The sequence below is a fragment of the Ranitomeya variabilis genome, chromosome 5 (genome assembly GCF_051348905.1).
Source record: "Ranitomeya variabilis isolate aRanVar5 chromosome 5, aRanVar5.hap1, whole genome shotgun sequence".
NCBI classification, from domain to species: domain Eukaryota; kingdom Metazoa; phylum Chordata; class Amphibia; order Anura; family Dendrobatidae; genus Ranitomeya; species Ranitomeya variabilis.
In genome coordinates, this window is record NC_135236.1 from 300,110,932 (window position 1) to 300,123,561 (window position 12,630).

Here is a 12,630-nt window from a genome sequence, read left to right on the forward strand (position 1 = left end):
ATCCAGTTATGTGTTTTTTGTCGAGATATTGCAAGATTTCCCTCTAAATTCAGTTTGGGTTTTCTGCAGTTTTAATCCGTTCCTTTTGTCCAACTGAACTTGAATTTTTTTTCATCCCAAAAAGAGGATTTAAGGATGAGATCACTGTAGAAGATAATTTTTCAATGTCACCCTTCCTTCTTAGGTCTACTCTGTGACCATTAACTATTATAGGAAACAAAAATTAAAATCCAGCATCACCTTCAGTATATAATATTGCTTTGTGCCAAGAGTTTTAGATTGGTAGCAATATTTAGATACATTTCTTAAGTTGTGTATAAAACATTTTTGTTTTATAGTTTTCACTTTCTAAATAAAGTTCTCACTTCACGGAACCTTTGGCCTCATTTATCCCAAAAGAGTTAGCATTTTACACAAAGCACAAAGGTAATTATGCAACACAAATGAAAATTCTAGTAAAAGGACATCATGACACGTGGACCTCAATAATAATGTGTTCTGGTTGCTAAACGTGCTTATTCATATGAACATCTAATTCTAACTAAAAAAAATTAACTAAATTCTCTAAAAGCTAAATCAAATGATATAATCATAAAATAATCAATATACACTAAATTAAGAAAAAGTATTGGGGCCCATCCATTAATCTTTTCAGGTGCACATAAGCCAGTCCCTCGTCATTTATTCTGCTTTTACAAGGTCTGTGAAATAATGGTTTATTCTAAATCGATCACTGAATTTCAGCATGATCCTGTAATAGAACGCAACTAGTCAGTTTGTGAAATGTCTTCCCTCCTGAGTATTCCACCATCCACTGTGAAGGCTATTATTGGTAGGTGGAAGTATTTTTGGAACTATAGTTTCTCAGCCATAACGTGGCAGACCACTTGACGTTACAGAGCAGGGTCGCCATGTCCTGAGTAGCATAGTGTATAAAAGTTGTCAAAACTCTGCAAACTCGATAACTACCTCCTCTGGCAGTAAGTAACTTGAGCACAAAAACTGTCAGGGGTTTCATGGCATGGGTTTCCATGGCTGACCAACTGCATATACAAGCCTCATATCACCAAGCACAATGTCAAGCATCAGATGGACTGGTGTAAAGAATACCACCACTAAACTCTAAAGCGATGGAAACATTCTGTGGAATGACGAATCCCGCTTCTTTATATGCCAGTCTGATGGATGACTTGTAGAAAATCTACCGCACTAACAAAGGATTTCAGTTTGATGCTGGTTTATTTATACACATTAGTTCACCATAGTGCTGGGTAAGGGGACAGCTGGTGTGTGTACAGTGCTTATATCCTACTACTCCACACTCCAGGATGCAACAAAGAATTTGAAAAATACCCTGGATGGATCAAAATGTCAAGCTTCTTGGACTACTTGTCTCTTTTCTGTCCCCTTACCCAGCACTATGGTGAACTATTGTGTTTAGATAAACCAGCATAAGACTGAAATCTTGTGTGTGTGTGGTAGATTTTCTACAAGTCTACTACTTTGGTGTCCGAGTTCAACCTGCACATACTTCTCAACGCTGAGTGCACTCTATATTTCTCTACGAGTCTGTTTGTCAAATGCCAGGAGACGTTATCTTACTGACTGTATTGTGCCAGCTCTAAAGTTTCTTGAAAGAGAGAAATGTGGGCTTTAACATTCGAAACGCAGGATTATGCATGCTATCCTAATCTTCTGTAAAATGGCAATACAATTGCTAGTCTGTCTTGTATGGTTTGTTATTTAGTAGCAGCTTTTGATGTTCTGCCTGTTTCTTCATCATCGTCAATGACCAAGGTGCACAGCAAACAACTTGTTACTTGTGTAAGCTTCAACAGTCGCACTTCAATATTGGGCAGTAGGAGCCATGCAGTCCTGACACTGCGCTGTGACTTTCCCTTTTTATCCCTATTATTATGCGATTTGGGTTGAGAGCGGTGTCGCATGTCCAATTGTCTAAAAAGTACATGCTACAACATCAATGTTTACCGTGTCCCAAACAATATGGTCGCAATTTGTTGGTGCACGAGCATAATGAATAAAACATAACTTCTCCAATTATGCATGGGTAGTGAGGATATGGAGATATATATATATATATATATATATATATATATATATATATATATATATATATATATATATATATATATATATATATATATATATATATATATATATATATATATATCTACTATATAATTGTCTAAGGGGTACTGTCGTCTTTCTGTCTGTCTGTCTTTCTGTCTATCTGTCATGGAATCCAAGTCGCTGATTGGTCTCGCCTGCTGCCTGTCATGGCTGCCGCGACCAATCAGCGACGGCCACAGTCCGATTAGTCCCTCCCTACTCCCCTGCAGTCAGTGCCTGGCACCCGCTCCATACTCCCCGCAGTCACCGCTCACACAGGGTTAATGCCGGCGGTAACGGACCGCGTTATACCGCGGGTAACTCATTCCGTTACCGCCGCTATTAACCCTGTGTGACCAAGTTTTTACTATTGATGCTGCCTATGCAGCGTCAATAGTAAAAACCTCTAATGTTTAAAAATAATAAAAAATCATTATATACTCACCGCTCCTCGTGACGCTCCGGTGACAGCTCCAGGGCCTGCGCGAGAAGGAGGCGACAGGACTACAAGGTCCCTGGAAGGTGAGTATATTTTTATTTTTTAACCTGTGACATACGTGGCTGGGCCATATACTACGTAGCTGGGCAATATACTACGTGGCTCTGTGCTGTATACTACGTAACTGGGCAATATACTATGTGGCTGTGCAATATACTACTTAACTGGGCAATATACTATGTGGCTCTGTGCTGTATACTACGTCACTGGGCAATATACAATGTAACTGGGCAATATACTACGTGGCTGGGCAATATACTACGTGGCTGGGCAATATACTACGTAACTGGGCAATATACTACATGGCTCGGTGCTGTATACTACATCGCTCTGCAATATACTACTTGGCTCTGCTGTATTCTACGTCGCTGTGCAATATGCTATGTGGTTGGGCAATATACTACGTAGCTGGGCAATATACTATGTGACCGGCCAATATGCTACGTGGCTGAGCAATATACTACGTGGCTCTGTGCTGTATACTACGTCACTGGGCAATATACTACATGACTGGGCAATATACTACGTGGGCTGGGCAATATACTACGTGGACATGCATATTCTAGAATACCCGTCTGTTTGTAACGGAAATCCCGCGTCGCTGATTGGTCGCGCTCGGCCGGCCGTGACCAATCAGCGATATTGGGGCGGGATTTAAACACCGCTTCAATTTTTACTATTGATGCTGCCTATGTAGCATCAATAGTAAAAAGATATAATGTTAAAAATAATAATAAAAAAAATTGTGATATTCTCACCTTCCGGCTTCCCCGGCAGCTTTTCCCGCTCCTCGCGATGCTCCGGTCCCAGTAATGCTTTGCGGTAATGACCCCAGATGATGTAGCGGTCTCGCGAGACTGCTACATCATCACGGGTTATTGCCGCAAAGAATCACTGGGAACGGACCTGGCGGGAGCATCGCTAAATGCCTGAGCTGGATCCGGGGGCCGCCGGAAGGTGAGTATATAACTTTTTTTATTTTAATTCTTTTTTTTTAACAGGGATATGGTGCCCACACTGCTATATACTATGTGGCTGTGCTATATACTACGTGGGCTGTGTTATATACTACGTGGGCTGTGCAATATACAATGTGGGCTGTGCAATATACTACGTGGGCTGTTATATACTACGTGACTGGCTGTTATATACTACGTGACTGCTATATACTATGTGGGCTGTTATATGCTACGTGGGCCGTGCAATATACTACGTGGCTGTGCTATATGCTACGTGGGCTGTGCTATATGCTACGTGGCTGTGTTACATACTACGTGGCTGTGTTACATACTACGTGGCTGTGCTATATGCTACGTGGTCTGTTATATACTACATGGGCTGTTATATGCTACGTGGCTGTGCTATATTTCTCTGCTGTATCTGCATTATGAATCCTGTGTTTTCATTGCATCATCAAATCTTCAAAAATAAACTACATACATATTCTAGAATACCCGATGCGTTAGAATCGGGCCACCATCTAGTACATTATAGTAGGTAATGAAATACGCTGAAGATGTATATCATCGCCTGGTCACAAAAATGGATTGTGTTCCCTTTTTTGACCTTTCATTTAATCAAGCTAGGGCTATTTATTGATCGTAGTGTAAACTGCTATAAGAACCGGCATCCTTCACTTTTAATTGCTAATTTTGTCAAATCTGACAACTATTGAAATAGATGCTGGACTTTGGCTCAATCTGGGAATAGTAGGAACAACTTATCTTCAGATTTAAGTCAATTGCAAAGTGGAATTAAGCGCTTTGTACAAACATGCTTTCTTCTGATAAAGACATGTTCTAAAGACTCAAAGGTTTATTTCTACAATGAAGTACATAATTCAGCTCCATTGAAATGAAAGCTAAGTATTTCAGCATTTAGAGGACTATGAAGCTTTATTAGCACTGCGTTCATTTTTATGTTGCAGCCCGATAAAGAATGAAAGGAGCAGCAGTTGGGAATGTACATTGCTCCCCCATTCTAATGAGGGGGATAGAAAAGTGCCCCTTTCTTCAGATCAGCGGCACCTGGAAATTCTTGGATGTTGTTGGAACACAGCAGCTGCGCCATTTCTATAGAGTCCTTGGTTACTGTAGATCCATCCCCATTCAAATGAATGGGGTCGTGGATCTGCAGTACCTCAGTTGTGAGCTTCTGACGGGTGCCAGTAACAGCTGATCTTTCCGGGTGTCACACCATCATCGATCAGATATTGAGGGCCTTTGCTAATGATGGTCCATCAATAAAGTAAGTAGTCGCTAAACCCTTTTAACACTGCTTTAATTATCACCATACATAGCCAAGTAAAAACATCACAGTAAGGCTATGGTCACACTATCAGTATTTGGTCAGTATTTCACATCAGTACTTGTTAGCCAAAACCAGGAGTGGGTCAAAAATACAGACTTGGTGACGTGTTTCTATTATAGCTTTCCCTTCTGTTTGTTCCACTCCTGGTTTTGGCTTATAAATACTGATGTAAAATACTGACCAAATACTGATAGTGTGACCATAGCCTAAGGGTTCTGGGCAGGATGGGCCAACCTCTTTAAGCTTAGTATGCTGTATTGGATAGTAAGATTATGTTCCACGATGGGGTTTTGGTAAGCTTTTTGTACTGCGTATTTTAGAAAAAAATGCAAGTTATCTATTTTACTAATGGGTGTAGAAATGGTGCCGAAAATCTGCAACTTCAAAAACTTGCCAAAAATGCATTGTGGGAACATAGACATAAGGGGCTTTATACTGCAGGATTATCATGCAGTGTAAAGCAGCTGCTGATCACCTAACGACTGCGCAAAACACTAGTTCATTGGGTGAAATGATCTTTTAGTTTGTCTAAAAGATCATCATTCTTGGCAGCACTTCGTCCTGTGTAAACAGTGCCTATGCTGCCAAGAACAATTACAGTCTGTGCACACTTTTCTACTACTGATTGTCCTGTGCTCATCTGAAGTCTATTTTTGGTGTCTTTGACTCTGACTTTTAAAAAGAAAAACATAAAAAAACGTAATATATAAAATAGTGGCAGCTTTCAAGCCTAATCTGCCTAGAGAATGGTCCAGTCACTTCTTTTAGCTTCTTCATGGCTTTTGAAGGCTGAATCTGCTAAAAATAAGCTACAAAAGATGGAACATAGGAACAGCAAGTCGTTTTGAGCAATTTTTGGGGGGTTACAGATGGAATCCACCTGAAAAAGACATAAGCATAAACACCAAAAGGGAGCGATGTCCATCTCTGCGCAGTACCGCTAAAAATACCTGGGCCATTGAAGCATCAATGAATCCGTAAGGCTACTTTCAGACATAGCGCATTTTTGAGCGCTATTTTGCGGGCGCTTTTCAAAAATGCGCAATGTCATTTTCGTCTGCCGGCAAAGTGAATGAGAAATTCACTTTGCCGTTCAGACACACCGCAAAAAAACGCGGCGCTTTTGTCTGCAAACACGCCGGCGTAAAAAGAATTGACATGTCAATTCTTTACGCAGCGGCGTGTCTGCGTATCCCCCTAGGGCCCCATATTAACGTGCACACACAGCGCCTTTGTCCTGGGTGTCGGCGTCTTTGTACGGAGGGGTTGACACCCAGGACCGGACATGACGTCGGACAGGAAGAGGGAAGCCCCCGCCCCCCAGTGAAGTTGATCGCTGGGGAGCTGTCACACAGACCGCTCTCCAGCGACCAACTATGCCGAGGCCCCCGGGTAACCAGAGTAAACATCGGGTTGCTAAGCGCAGGGCCGCGCTTAGTAACCCGATGTTTACCCTGGTTACCAGAGTAAAAGTAAAAAAAACAAACAGTACATGCTCACCTGCGCGTCCCCCAGCCTCTGCTTCCTGACACTGACTGAGCTCCGGCCTTAACAGCACAGCGGTGACGTCACCGCTCTGCTTTCACTTTCACTTTAGGGCCGGCGCTCAGTCACTTTGATACGTGGCACTGAAATATGTGGCACGTGGCACTTTGATACGTGGCACGTGTCACTGAAATACGTGGCACTTTGATACGTGGCACGTGGCACTTTGATACGTGGCACTGAAATACGTGGCACTGAAATACGTGGCACTGAAATACGTGGCACTGAAATACGTGGCACGTGGCACTGAAATACGTGGCACGTGGCACTGAAATACGTGGCACTGAAATACGTGGCACTGAAATATGTGGCACGTGGCACTGAAATACGTGGCACGTGGCACTGAAATACGTGGCACTGAAATACGTGGCACTGAAATACGTGGCACGTGGCACTGAAATACATGGCACTGAAATACGTGGCACTGAAATACGTGGCATGTGGCACTGAAATACGTGGCACTTAAATACGTGGCACTGAAATACGTGGCACTGAAATACGTGGCACTTAAATACGTGGCACTGAAATACGTGGCACTGAAATACGTGGCACTGAAATACGTGGCACTGAAATACGTGGCACGTGGCACTGAAATACGTGGCACGTGGCACTGAAATACGTGGCATGTGGCACTGAAATACGTGGCACTGAAATACGTGGCATGTGGCACTGAAATACGTGGCACTTAAATACGTGGCACTTAAATACGTGGCACTGAAATACGTGGCACTGAAATACGTGGCACTGAAATACGTGGCACGTGGCACTGAAATACGTGGCACGTGGCACTGAAATACGTGGCACGTGGCACTGAAATACGTGGCATGTGGCACTGAAATACGTGGCACTGAAATACGTGGCATGTGGCACTGAAATACGTGGCACTTAAATACGTGGCACGTGGCACTGAAATACGTGGCATGTGGCACTGAAATACGTGGCACTTAAATACGTGGCACTTAAATACGTGGCACTTAAATACGTGGCACTTAAATACGTGGCACTTAAATACGTGGCACTTAAATACGTGGCACTTAAATACGTGGCACTTAGGCTATGTTCACATTTGCGTTGTGCGCCGCATGCGTCCTTTTTTTGATTGATTTTGGACGCAGCAAAAATGCAACTTGCTGCGTCCTCTGCGCTGCAGTGACGCATGCGGCGCAAAACGCAAGTGCGACGCATGTCCATGCGCCCCCATGTTAAATATAGGGGCGCATGACGCATGCGGCGCCCGACGCTGCGGCGCAGACCGCAAATGTGAACGTAGACTTAAATAGCTAGATAGAGCTGGATCCGCGGGCTGTGATCTGGCCTACGCTCAGCACTCTGCGGAGCGCTGTCATTCAAAACACGTCCACTCATTTTGGTGTTTAGTCCCAAAATGGAGGATGGAAGAAGAAAAGGGTTGGACAAGGAAATGACATCATTTCTTTTTTTTTTCCCCCACTGCAGTTAAAGCTTTATTTGTGTCAAACACAGACAATCTGCAGAGAAAACTGCATAAAAAACCGCACTAAAAACCGCACCAAAAACCGCATCAAAAACGCACCAAAAACGCACCTGCGTTTTCTGCCAAGAGCTGCGGTTTTTGTCCTGAAAAAAAAGGATTGAAATCAGGATCGTGTGAACATACACTTACCGTACAGGGTTACGAGGGGGGGCGTCTGACTGACGCCTGCCCTAGTAACCTGGGGTTAGTGACAGTGGGGTTAGTAAACCCCAGCTGATGTCTGTTCCGCTTGCTGAGGCGTCTTTGGCTCAAGGCCATTGCAGCTGGCAGAATCGACATGATGTTAACTCCAGTGTGTATTGTATTCTGAGTCATAAAGACAGGAAATGACCTCAATGACTCTTTTTTTCCCCCTTTTTTTTTTTTTCAAACAAACTTTATTTTCAGTACACAATGCTGAAAAAAACGCAGCTGCAAAAAACGCAGCAAAAAACGCTGTGTGTGAAAGCAGCTGCGTTTTTTGCCTGCGTAAAAAAACGCAGGTAAAGCAGCAGCAAAATACGCGCGCGTAAAAATACGCAGCAAATATGCTGTGTGTGAAAGTAGCCTAAATCTGCCTTTTTTGGGTCATGAATGATGTGTTTAAATATGACTCTTCGCACACTAGTTATCGCGTTCAGCTGGTAACATCACAGTGAAGTCAGATTAATAGCACACGGTTTCTACCGTAGGTGCGATCTCTTCAGCGCTGGCAGAAAGTCATTAGCCATCTTCCTCTGCCATTTATTTCCTGTGAATTGCTCGTTCCCAGAGGTGTTTATAAATAACGAGAGAACATTGCGTTCACGTCCCAGTTGTTGAATATATCTTCCTGATCTAGAATCAGAAAACAAGTACGTACCTCCATAACAAATCCATCTTGATATTGCAAAGGAAAAACTGATTTTACACCTGTTTTTGCATTTATAACTCCTGTACAGGATGGCATGGGAGTATGTCACATTGATTCTTATTGTACCTGTCCACAATATGTTATATAAAATATGTATTACCTTGTATTAAAGAGAACCTGTCATCAGGTTTTACCAATATAAAGTACTGCCACCATATCTCCGGCCTATTTTACAATATTCTAGGAAGAAGTATACGAGTCTCTATCCTCCTCCACATAGCCCCAATAATATATTTTGTGATGCCCCAATATGGCGCAGTCTGGTCCAACTAGCATCTCTGGATTTGATCCGGCTCCTCCTCTCTGGTCACAAACGCTGTCCTCCTTCCCTGCTTCGTGTGGATGACGTGTCCTACGTCATCCACACTGTGTCCCACAACCACGCTTCTGCACAGGGGCACTTCTCTCTTCCCTGCCCTATAATGCGTATGTGCCCGCTTTACTTCCGGGGCATCAGCGCTCTTTGGCCTCTCCCGGAACATGCACTTTACACTACTTACTTGCCATACTGAGGGCAGAGCGATGTACGCCTGTGTAGGGGCATGATTGGGGGACACTATGTGGATGACATAGGACACATCATCCACAGGAAGGAGGACGGCGTTTGCGACCAGAGAGGAGGCGCTGGGTCAAAACCAGAGATGCCCACCGGACTGCACCTCACTATATTGGGGCATTGTAAAATATATTTTTGGGGCTTTGTGGAGGGGGATGTAGACTCCTAAAATACTATAAAGCAGGCGGTAAAGGTGGAGGCAGTACTTTATATTGTTTAGAGCCGGTGACAAGTTCCTTTTAAACAATGAACACTGTAAACATTTTGGTAACAGCTCATATTAATGGCCACACAAGATTTAGAATAGGATCTTACGTTTTCCCATCTCATGAAGTGGTGGCATATGTCTAGGATGAGAATGAAGAGGCTGTGGCACTGATTGAGCACTGCGGTCCATTCACATTGGCACCCGGCCTGGTGAATTAGCCCGGTAAATTGACATATGCTAAGTACTTGCCATTTACAGCATGGGAATTTATGCTATGGAGTTTCCCTGCGGAGCGTTTTTGCAACAAAATCTACACAATTTAGTAAGATTGCGCTGCTGTGGACAAATCTCATGTGGCCTCACCTTATAAGACAAGACATCCCATATATAAGATCCTGACTCCAGCAAATAGGCATTTCCACTATTAGTGGGGCAGCATGGTGGCTCAGTGGACAGCAATGCAGCACTGGGGTCCTGACTCCTGGGCTCTAATCCCACCAAGGACAACATCTGCAAGGAGTTTGTGTGTTCTCCCCGTGTTTGCGTGGGTTTCCTCCAGGTACTCCAGTTTCCTTCCACATTCCAAAGACATACTGATAGGGAATGTAGATTGTGAGCCCCATTGGGGACAGTGATGATATTTAATGTACGTAAAGCGCTTTGAAATACGTTACCGCTATATTAAAATAAAGATTTATTAGTGGAGTACTGGGCTTCAGGTCAGATATAAGGGAGGGGGATGCACAGCACCCAGGAATTTCCAGCCCCTGTAGCACCATTTCCTGGTACTATACATCCCCCACAAGGTGCAGCCCTGGTAATTCTGGTACTTCTGATGTAACCTGCAGTACAAAGTCTACCCTTCCTTGTGTCTGGCTGCGCTGCTTCCTTGAAGTGACGTGTGAGGGTCATAATGACCATATTTGTCCATTTCCTGAATTCTCGGAGATTCCTCCTCTCCTGCCTGCTGCAGACTTCCTTCACCACTGGCTATCTGTAAGGCTGCATCCTGACCTCTGACCTCAGCTATGGCTAACCCCAGAGGTAAGAACACGCGAGGAGATCCCCACCCTTCACTGGGAGGTGCAGATGTGTGCAGGAGCCCAGAGATGTGTCATGTCTGAGAGGGAGTGGTGCTGCACTATAGCCCCCATGCATGCAGGGCAAGGAATCACTAGGGCACAGCTGTGCTTAGGTGGGAAAACTGCACTATATAAAGCAGAACTTTAATAGAAATAAACATTATACTTAATACAGACAATTCAGATATTTCCTGAGCTCTGAATTTTGTGCTGCAATCTATGTATTAAGCTATTTCACTGTATATGGGCCATGCCTGAGGATAAGCCCCATAGTTTGGCTGTTCCACGCTTAATTTTTATTATTTTTTGGCGAGGATCTGGCCGCTCCTGACGTGTGCGAGGATCTGGTCGCTCTTTGTGTGCCAGGATCTGATCATTCCTGACGTGTGCAAGAATCTGGTTGCTCCGGATGTGTGCGAGGATCTGGTCGCTTCTGATGTGTGCGATAATTTGGTCGCTCCTGACGTGCAAGGATCTGGTCAATCTTTGTGTGCGAGGATCTTGTTGCGTGCGAGGATCTTGTTGCTTCTTATGTATGCGAGGATCTGGATGCTCCTGAGGTGTGCGAGGATCTGGTCACTCTATATGTGTGCGAGGATCTGGTTGCTCCTGATGTGTGCGAGAATTTGGTCGCTCCTGATACATGCGAGGATCTGGTCGCTCCTGACGTGCAAGGATCTGGTCAATCTTTATGTGTGCGAGGATCTTGTCGCTGCTTATGTATGCGAGGATCTGGACGCTCCTGACGTGTGCGAGGATCTGGTCGCTCCTAATGTATGCGAAGATCTGGTCGCTCTTTATGTGTGCGAGGATCTGGTCACTCTTTATGTGTGCGAGGATCTGGTCACTCCTGACGTGTGCGAGAATCTGGTCGCTCCTGATGTGTGCGAGGATCTGGTCGCTCCTGAGGTGTGCGAGAATTTGGTCGCTCCTGATGCGCCCCGTATCTACATTCTGCCCATGTCTCCAGTCCTGCCCCCAGTGTGTCCAGCATCCTGCCCCAGTGTGTCCAGCATATTGCCCCCAGTGTGTCCAGCAATCTGCCCCAGTGTCTCCAGCATATTGCCCCAGTTTGTCCAGCACTCTGCCCCCAGTGTGTCCAGCATCTTGCCCCCAGTGTGTCCAGCATCTTGCCCCCAGTGTGTCCAGCAATCTGCCCCATTGTCTCCAGCATATTGCCCCCAGTGTGTCCAGCAATCTGCTCCCAGTGTGTCCAGCATCCTGCCCCCAGTGTTTCCAGCATTCTGGCCCGGGCCCCCGGATTGCCGTTTGCAATAAAAAAAACCCCAAAAACTGAGTTCTCCTCACCTGTCCGCGCTCCTTTGGCGATGCTCCTTCCAGCAGCGCGCACTCGCCAGCGACTAACAATGACATCAGACGCCGGCGACGTGCGTGCTGTGGCTGACGTCAGCTGCCAGCCTCCAATTGGCTGGCGGCTGTTAACTATTGACATGCGGGCGCACGCCCATACGTCAATAGCGTTAAACTGCCGCAGTGCCGGTAGGGGCCCGCTGAGCAGATGAGACAGGGCCCAATGCGGGCCCCCTCTGCCCACCGGGCCCATACGCCAGTCAGGGCAGTAATGCCCTGATGGCGGCGGTCAATCTGAGCAGTTGCCCAGGGCCCCCCCCACCCCACTGGGCTCTGGGCTACCGCCAGATTGACCTCATTATAATCCGCCACTGCTCCTGACGTATGCGAGGATTTGGTCGCTCCTGATGTGTGTGAGAATCTGGTCGCTCCTGATGTGTGCGAGGATCTGGTTGCTCCTTATGTGTACGAGGATTTGGTCTCCTGACGTGTGCAAAGATCTGGTCGCTCCTGATGTGTGCAAAGATCTGACTGTTCCTAGTGTGTGCAATGATCTGGTAGCTCTTTAGGTGTGCAAGGATTTG

At 45.2% G+C, this 12,630-nt stretch overlaps 1 protein-coding gene across 1 annotated transcript in view; it reads left to right on the forward strand.

Moving 5' to 3' along the window:
• Positions 1-10,593: 10,593 nt before the first annotated feature.
• Positions 10,594-12,630, forward strand: part of PFKFB3 (6-phosphofructo-2-kinase/fructose-2,6-biphosphatase 3) — a 105,018-nt gene continuing 102,981 nt past the window's right edge. The window contains exon 1 of the mRNA XM_077264486.1: positions 10,594-10,697. Coding sequence (XP_077120601.1) covers positions 10,682-10,697 — 16 coding nt within the window. The 5' untranslated portion in view covers positions 10,594-10,681. The remainder of the gene's footprint in view (positions 10,698-12,630) is intronic.